This window comes from Oreochromis niloticus, linkage group LG17, assembly GCF_001858045.2.
Source record: "Oreochromis niloticus isolate F11D_XX linkage group LG17, O_niloticus_UMD_NMBU, whole genome shotgun sequence".
Taxonomy (NCBI): domain Eukaryota; kingdom Metazoa; phylum Chordata; class Actinopteri; order Cichliformes; family Cichlidae; genus Oreochromis; species Oreochromis niloticus.
Genome location: NC_031981.2, coordinates 26,545,028 through 26,553,528, shown reverse-complemented (window position 1 = coordinate 26,553,528; position 8,501 = coordinate 26,545,028). Strand labels below are relative to the sequence as shown.

Sequence of the window (8,501 nt, the reverse complement as noted above, 5' to 3'; positions counted from 1 at the left end):
TTTAGTTATGCTGTTATAGGCCACAACTGCTGATTAACTTCCCATCATGCTCTGATCCCTTCTGCTCCACTTCTGTCTTTTACTCTCAGTGAGGGTGTCCAAATTCATAGGCTGGATCCTCCTGAGGGCACATTTGTAGGCCGATTACGTCACAGCGGCACAAGGCTGTCCAAATAGACTCCTCTTAATGCAGCCGACAAATGCATCCTCCTTTTCCTGGAATTTGAAGGATGGGTCGGGTGTATCCTTCGTGGCCCACCATATCCCAGAATTCATAGTGCGGCTCAGCCAATTCCAGTTTCCAACAATGGTGGCGGCTATATCTGGAACGTAAGATATATGCTAACAACAGGGTTACATGATAAAAATATCATGGTAGGATGCATGTTTTGAAAGAATTAGTCTTTCACGAAAAACTAATCTCAGTAATCTCCTTTGTAACACTCTGTGACCAGCTGCAGTTGGCTGATTTTCACCACATACTGTCCCACCAGTTTGTCATAGGCCTCGGTGATATATGTTAAATAAACCATGCCCCAGATTGGTTGTTTATCCCATGTGTTTCCCCCGTAGTTGGTCCAGGCGCACACAATGAGCCCAGGTTTCGTGACGCAGGCATAGCAACAACCTCCTTCTCCTCCTCCCCCTCCTACTCACTGCTGCCGCCGCCTCCGCCGCCACTGCTGTGTGTGTGTGTGTGTGTGTGTGTGTGTGTGTGTAGGAGGCACTGGGGTCCTCACGGACGCTGGTGTTTGTGTAACCTGCAGTGTTCACTAGGGAGGTGCATGAGAGCAAGGAAAAAGAAAATGAAAAAGAGCAAGGCGGAGGAGGAGGCACGGAGCTTCTGAGGTGGTCAGAGCCACTGGTGGTCGCAGAACAGGCACGAAAGAGAGGAAGGAGGACGAGGAGGCACGGAACGTCTGGGGTCTTCACGGCGGCCGGTGGTCGCGAAACCAGCTGGTCTGGCCGCTAGGCTTTCCCTAGCAAGGCGCAGGAGAACAAAGGAGAAGAAAAAGAAAAAGAGCAAGGAGCAGAAGGAGGAGGAGGCACAGAGTGTCTGGGGTCCTCGCGGACGCCGGTGTTTGAGTAACCTGCCGTCTGTACAAGTAAGAGTTTGCTAGCGAGATGCATGAGAGCAAGGAAAAAGAAAAAGAAAGAGAGGAAGGAGGAGAAGGAGGCACGGAGCATCTGGGCTCCTCACAGATCCCGTTGTTCGCATAACCTGTGGCCAATACAGCTAAGCGTTCGCTAGCGAGGAGCAGGAGAATGATGATGATTATGATAAGTTGGTGTTGTGGTGGCGGTTCGGGGTCCCGCCAGACTCCAAGGTTTCCTATTGTAACTTACGAGGGGAGGGGGTAGCAAAATACCCCATCATGATTAATACGGGGTCACAGAGTACCCCGCAGCGATAAGACGGGGTAGCGAAATTACCCATCGTTATTAATACGGGGTAGCGAAATAACCCATCGCAAATAATACGGGGTAGCGAAATACCCCGCTACGATAATGGGAGGGTAGCGATACCAGAGTTACTAAGCGTGTCGTGGTTGGGGACAAATAGCGAAATAGCCAGCCAGAAAGACAGAGAGCAGCCGCCAACAAGCACATGTCCCGCACTAGGCTATGGGAGCTGAGGAGGGATCAAGAACAGCATCATCTGTATCAAGAGCTAGCCCACGAAGACGCAGAGGACAACACAGTCGCCGGTGGGCACGTAATAGACAGAATACGAAACTTTAACTAGAAAAACAGAAGAAGAAGAAGAATTCAGAGTCGATCTACACGACAAGGTGGAACATTACGCGCAAATTTCTGGTGTTCGCCGTGAGGCGCAAATTTTGTCATGGTCCTGGGTCAGTGACCCAGTGTTTTTGGTTGTTGTACTTTTACTTTTGATAGTTCAATGTATTATGACTGTTGTGTTTTGGTTTCCCAGGGTTTAGTTGTGTTCCCTCTGTTGGTGTTATCCCTGCCTGTGTGTCCCCTTTTGTGTAGTAAGGTCTCTGTGTTTAGTTCGCGTTTCTGAGTCTGTGTCACTACGTGTATGTGTTTCCTGTTTTGATTTGAAGGTGTCTGTCTGATGTCAGTGCGTTCTGTTTACGTTTCCTCTGCCTCGTCAGCTGTGATGTCTTCCAGGTGTGTTCCCCTCCTGTTTCCCATCCCTTGATTCCTGATGTGTGTATTTATAGTGTGTGTTACCTCGTCCTCGTTGCTGGTTCGTCTGCATCTCTCCGTCCGTCTTTCTGTGTATTGCCCCGTACCTCCCTGCATATCTGTTTCTGGTTAGATTCTGTTAGTTTTTCCCAGTTTAGGTTTTCTTAGTTTCATGTTCACCCTTGCCATCTCTGTTGTATCCACTTTTGGTTAAATAAACTCACTTGCTTTAGAGCTGCCGCATTTTGGGTCCTAAATAATTCTCACACGGCTTGCCCCGGCATCCCGTGACAGTACGAACCAGCCGCCATGGACCCGGTGGGACTGAATCCATCAGAGGAGCTCAAGGACGACATCATCTACAATGTGGAGATTCTCCTCGGGCTGTGGCTGGAAAACCCTCCGGAAGAGCTTCGCCGCGCAGTTGAAAGTCGGCTACAACGGCTCTTTTCCGGCCTTCCGTGGCTATTGGAATCGCTTCCCCCGACCATGCAGGCCTTTCTCCAGAACACACCACAACTTCTCTCAGCCACTACTGCCTCGCTGCCCGACCCGCTGGATGTGGTTTTGCCCGGCCCGTAGGAGCCGTCTGCGGGGAGGAAACGACGATCGCGCCGCCGGCACGCCACCCCACAGCCGGACGTTGGGACTTCTGAATTGCCGGCTGTGGTGAGTGAGGACTCTTTTTCTTTTTCGGACTGTGTGACTGTTTATTTAGTGGCTGTGTTTTGTGTGACGGATAGCAATAAGAACTGCTTATCGCCTGCTCAGTTGCTTTCGGCTCAGCTAGCTGCCCAGCGGCCCCCTTCAGCTCAGCTACCTGCCCAGCATCCACCTTCAGCTCAGTTAGCTGCCCAGCAGCCACCTTCAGCTCAGTTAGCTGCCCAGCAGCCACCTTCTGCTCTGTTTCCATTGTCAGCTGCTCACTCGCCCTTAGCTCAGTCCCCAGGGCCTCCAGTGTCTCCTGTAGTTCGATCTCCTGTGCCTCCAGTGCCTCCTGTAGTTCGGTCTCCTGTGCCTCCAGTGCCTCTTGTAGTTCGGTCTCCTGTCCCTCCAGTGCCTCCTGTAGGCACAGGAGGCCTCCAGTGCCTCCTGTAGTTCAGTCTCCTGTGCCTCCAGTGCCTCTTGTAGTTCAGTCTCCTGTGCCTCCAGTGCCTCCTGTAGTTCGGTCTCCTGTGCCTCCAGTGCCTCCTGTAGTTCGGTCTTCTGTGTCTCCAGTGCCTCTTGTAGTTCAGTCTTCTGTGCCTCCAGTGCCTCTTGTAGTTCAGTCTCCTGTGCCTCTAGTGCCTCCTGTAGTTCGCTCTCCTGTGCCTCCAGTGCCTCCTGTAGTTCGCTCTCCTGTGCCTCCAGTGCCTCCTGTAGTTCGCTCTCCTGTGCCTCCAGTGCCTCTTGTAGTTCGGTCTCCAGTGCCTCCTGTAGTTCGGTCTCCTGTCCCTCCAGTGCCTCTTGTAGTTCAGTCTCCTGTGCCCCCAGTGCCTCCTGTAGTTGGGTCTCCTGTGCCTCCAGTGTCTCCTGTAATTCAGTCTCCAGTGTCTCCTGTAGTTCAGTCTCCTGCAGCGCGGTCAGCCGTTCAACCGCCCCTAGCGCTGTCTCCTATGTTCCCACTAGCTGGGTCTGCTATTCAGTCTTCATTTCTATCGGCCGTCCGTAACCTCTATGCAGGGAGAAAATCTAATTTCTACCCAGGGTGTTTCTCATGATTTAGCTGCTTTTGGCACAGTTATCCACTCCAGGGCTTCCCCAGAGGCTAGGTTTCAACCCCCAGCTGATTCTGGACCCCTGAAGGTTAAGCAGCCCCCTGAGAACTGCACCATGTTAGCGCTGCCAAGGCAGAACCAATGCCCTGAGCAGCTTCAATCACCTTCGTGTCTGTCAGAGGTCTCTGTGCCTGCTGGCTTTGTGATAGCCTTCGCTGGAGGGTCCGAGGGACAGCTCCGGCCTTCGTCTCCTGTCTCCGCTGGAGGGTCCAAGGGACCGCTCTGGCCTTCGTCTCCTGTCGCCGCTGGAGGGTCTGAGATACCGCTCCGGCCTGCAGCGCCACCACCTGCGGCTTCCACGCCGTCGCCTGCAGCGCCACCGTCTCCGGCTTCCACGCCGTCGCCTGCAGCGTCATCGACGCCTGGTCCAGCGTCGGTTTCGGCTTCAGCCTCGCCCGGTCCAGCTTCGGCTTTGGCTTCTGCCTCGCCTGGTCCAGCCTCTGCTTCTGCCTTCCCTGGTCCAGCTTCTGCTTCTGCTTCTGCCTCGCCTGGTCCTGTGGTTGTTGTGGGCGACCTCCGGACCTGCTTCGTCTGCATCGCCGCTGTTGCCGTCCGCACGGTCGGCCCCCTGAACTGTTTCCACGTCGTTGCCTCCCGGTGTGTGTATTATGGGTGTTTTGTTTTGAACTCTTGGTTCTCCTGTTTTGTTTTGCTTCGAGCCCTCCTTCCTGGACCCCCGCCCGCCCGCCCTGGTCGGGTTGTTTTCTGTTTCTGGACGGTTTTGGTTTTCTTGTGTTTCTCTTTTGATAGTTCAATGTATTATGACTGTTGTGTTTTGGTTTCCCAGGGTTTAGTTGTGTTCCCTCTGCCTGTGTGTCCCCTTTTGTGTAGTAAGGTCTCTGTGTTTAGTCTGTCTCACTACGTGTATGTGTTTCCTGTTTTACTTTGAAGGTCTCTGTCTGATGTCAGTGTGTTCTGTTTACATTTCCCCTGCCTCGTCAGCTGTGATGTCTTCCAGGTGTGTTCCCCTCCTGTTTCCCATCCCTTGATTCCTATTGGAAATAAATAATTTTTAAGTGCCTCAATAATGCTATGCTTTTTTATTATAAGTGTTATAAAGTTATATAGTGTAGTATTAAGTGGACACAGCCCTGAAAAATAAAGGCATGAGACCTTGTGTCCTTGGGGAGTAGAAAGCTGCAGACTCATGCTTGCCTGGGAAAATGTAGATAAGAGGGGACCATCTCTAGTGGAAAGTTACTGAGACACTGTTGTTTAGACTAGAATGAGGGAGCTTCTGTAATAAAACTGTCAGGGGCACACCACCATTTTGAGATCCGCGGCAACGTGTCATGCAGGACGCATCTCCCTTCTAGAAGTAATGTGAAAGAGAAATAAAGTGTTACATGGTCTACCGAGCAGTGTTTTGTCTTCCATTGGATGCCTCTAAAGAAATCAAAAGAACTCGGTGAAGTGTTGATATTAACACTACACATAAAAGGGCAATTCATCCTTGAAAGTCCCAAGGTCTGTGCTACGCTAAAGCAAACCTCAGCTCTGCCCACTCACTGCAAACAGAAATGTGAGTCTCCAGTTCCATTCGGATGTGCAAAGGACTTTGCACACAAAGTGAAGATGCGACCTGAAGTCAATCCAAGACAGTAGAAACTTCAACCCTTACCCCTGTCAGTCTGTGATGCTTTTTCCGCTGAACTCAAGAACCTTGAGGAACATGGAATCAAAAATTGATGGATCTGAATGGGTCTCCCCGATTGTAGTCAATAGAAGGAAGACTGGTGGCATACGCATGTGCGTTGATTTGAGAGAACCTAACAAAGCAGTGGTCGTTGACAGTCATTCCTTGCCACTGATTGAGGACATGCTGTCTGAGCTTCTTGGGGTTGTCATGTTCTCCACCCTGGATCTTAAATCTTCCTACCATCAGCTGAAACTACATGAAGAGAGTAGAGGGCTCACTGCTTTCATAACACATGAAGGACTGTACCAGTACTGCAGTCCCCTACGGGTTGAGTTCAGCATCTGCAGTGTTTCAAAAGATGATGACACATATCCTACGTGGCCAAAAAGGCGTGCAATGCTATCTTGATGATGTCATCATATATGGAACGTCAGAAGCTGAACATGAGGCTGTGCTGTGTTACACAGAATCAACAATGCAGGACTGAAACTCAATGTTGACAAATGTCAACTCTGTCAAACTACTCTGACCTTTCTGGGTCAAAAGATCGGTCCAGAAAGTCTGCTGCCAGATGATTCTCATGTCACTGCCATCCTCCATGCTCCGCCCCCTACTGATCCTGCAACTCTGCACTCATTTCTTGGCTTGAGTGCATGGTACAGCAAGTTTGTGCCAAATTACACGACTGTTGTTGAACCTATGAGAGCTCTCCTATGTAAAGACTGTCCATTTCACTGAAACAAAGCAGCTCAAGCAGCATTTGATGAAGTCAAATGGTTAATCGTGCACAGCCTTGCTCTGGTGATGTTCGACCCCAGCAACCATGGTCTCAACAGATGCCTCAGACTATGGCGAAGGTGCTGTTTTGATTCAACTTGACAGTAGTGATACGGAACAGACTGTTGCATTTGCTTCTCACAGCCTGTCTGATGCAGAGAGGAAATACTCAAACGTTGAGAAGGAAGTCCTAGCTTGCGTCTGGGCTGCTGAAAAATGGCACACACGACTCTGGGGAAGAAAATTCCTCTTATGAACAGATCACCAACCGCTTACAACACTGCTGACTACTAAGGGCAATAACAGAGCTGGTCAACGCAAAGCCAGATGGTCAACTCGCCTGCTGGAGTTTGGCTATGAAGTGGAATATAGAACTGGATCCCTGAACCATGTTGCTGACTGTCTATCTAGGCTCCTACTTCCCAAGACAGACGTGGCATGTGCAGAGGATGTAGAGTCAGTTGCAGCCATCATCATTGATCTGAGTGCTGTGTCTGAGGATGACTTCCAGTCAGAGTGCAAAGCCTGTCCAGTGTTCACAAAGCTCCATGTGCAGATATGGAAAGGCTGGCCTGCAAGAAAGTCATCACTGGAACCTGACTTACAGCCACACTTCCCAATCCGCCATGAACTTGCGGTCATGAACTAGTGCGTAGTTAGAGGTACACATCAATTGCTAGTGCCTGAGTCATTGAAGAAAAGACTCAATGATATAGCTCATGAAACTAAAAAAGGCATTGTACGAAGCAAAGGAATTGTACTGGTGGTCCAAAATGCATTGTCAGATAGATTGATTAAGATAAAGAACTTGATAAAGAACTTGATAAAGAACTGTGCAACATGCAGACAATATGACTAGTCCACTGTCACCCATGATGCTCCACTTCAGTCCATTCCTGTACCAGCTACTGCTCGGGAAAATGTGTCTGTGGACATCATAGGCCCTTTTGAGATAGCCCCTTCTGACTGTAGATTTGCCATCACATTGGTAGACTACTTTAGTAAGTGGCCCGAAGTAGCTTTTGCTTCCTGAGCTGATACAGCTACTATCATCCAGTTCCTTTCTGTAGTTTTCTCTCATGAAGGAAATCCAAAGACACTGATAAGTGACAATGGCTCTCAGTTTCTCTCTGCTGAGTTTGCTGACTTTCTTGAAAGCAGGGCAATCCAACATCTGAGATCCTCAGTGTATTACCCAAGAGCTAATGGGGAAGTTGAGAGATTCAATAGATGCGTTAAAGACTGCCTACAGACTGCATCGATTCAAATCGATTCTGGAAATTGTTCCTGAGAACTTACCTAATGGACTACAGTGCAACCCCTCCTTCAACAACTGGTTTCCTCCTCAGAACTGCTCCATGGACGACGTATGAGAACAAAGCTACAGATAATGGATATGCCTGTTCCCCAGACAGAGAGGTATACCATGTGCAAAGGAGTTAATAATAAACAACTGAAAATGAAAGAATACACTGATGCTCGCAAACATGCCAAATCGTCCAACTTTCAACCTTGATGACAAGGTATGGGTTAGGAAGACATGGAAGGTAAAGAAAGGCGAGCTGAAGTTTTCTAAACCAAGGACTGTCATGACAAAGAAAGGACCAAACACTTACTTGCTGGATGATGGAAGGACCTGGAATGCCTCACACTTATCGGCTCTATCCACACAGGTGTTGATTCTGACACAACAATGAAGTGTCGTTAAACGGAACCTGATCCAGCATCTGACTCCAAGTTTGATAGTAGGCTTAGACCCATCAGGATGAGGAATCCTCCTTGCTGGACCCAAGACTTTGTCATGGCAAAGGGAATGTTACTCAGTGATGTGAAATATGTTAAAAGGTGTTATTAGGTGACATACATCAGAATGATGAAGTCAGGTTCACATAACCAATCCTTGTTCAAAAGGGTAAAATGTTGTGTCCACATACGATTGGATTTTGTTCTGTAGATGCATTTACTAGAAGCGCTAGAGGGCGCTAGTGAGTATCGCTGTTGTTGCAGTAAGTTGGAGAAGGAGAAAAATAATCTGGTGAGCCTCTGTTCCTACCTGTGTGTGTGTGTTAATAACCCTTTAAAACCGGTCGGAGCGGGCACGCTCTGTTTTGCGTAACTATTTTTAAATCCCGGTAGCACTGCAACCACGTGAGCTAGCGCAATAATTTTTT

The 8,501-nt window shown here is 49.3% G+C and overlaps 1 protein-coding gene across 1 annotated transcript; it reads right to left on the bottom strand.

Moving 5' to 3' along the window:
* Window positions 1-3,090: 3,090 nt before the first annotated feature.
* On the bottom strand, window positions 3,091-4,451 carry LOC109195027 (variable charge X-linked protein 3B-like). The gene is made up of 2 exons (XM_019346428.1): window positions 4,245-4,451; window positions 3,091-3,708 (listed from the first exon to the last, which is right to left on the bottom strand). The coding sequence occupies exons 1-2, from the start codon at window positions 4,449-4,451 to the stop codon at window positions 3,091-3,093; spliced, it is 825 nt and encodes a 274-aa protein (XP_019201973.1).
* Between the last annotated feature and the right edge of the window lie 4,050 nt (window positions 4,452-8,501).

Bases quoted from the DNA above. Each gene is read 5' to 3' on its own strand.
- LOC109195027 (XM_019346428.1), bottom strand. From the start codon at position 4,451: ATGCAGACGAAGCAGGTCCGGAGGTCGCCCACAACAACCACAGGACCA. The intron at 3,709-4,244 runs GCCGGAGACGGT...ACCGCGCTGCAG, and splicing joins CTGCAGGCGACGGCGTGGAA to GAGACTGAACTACAGGAGAC.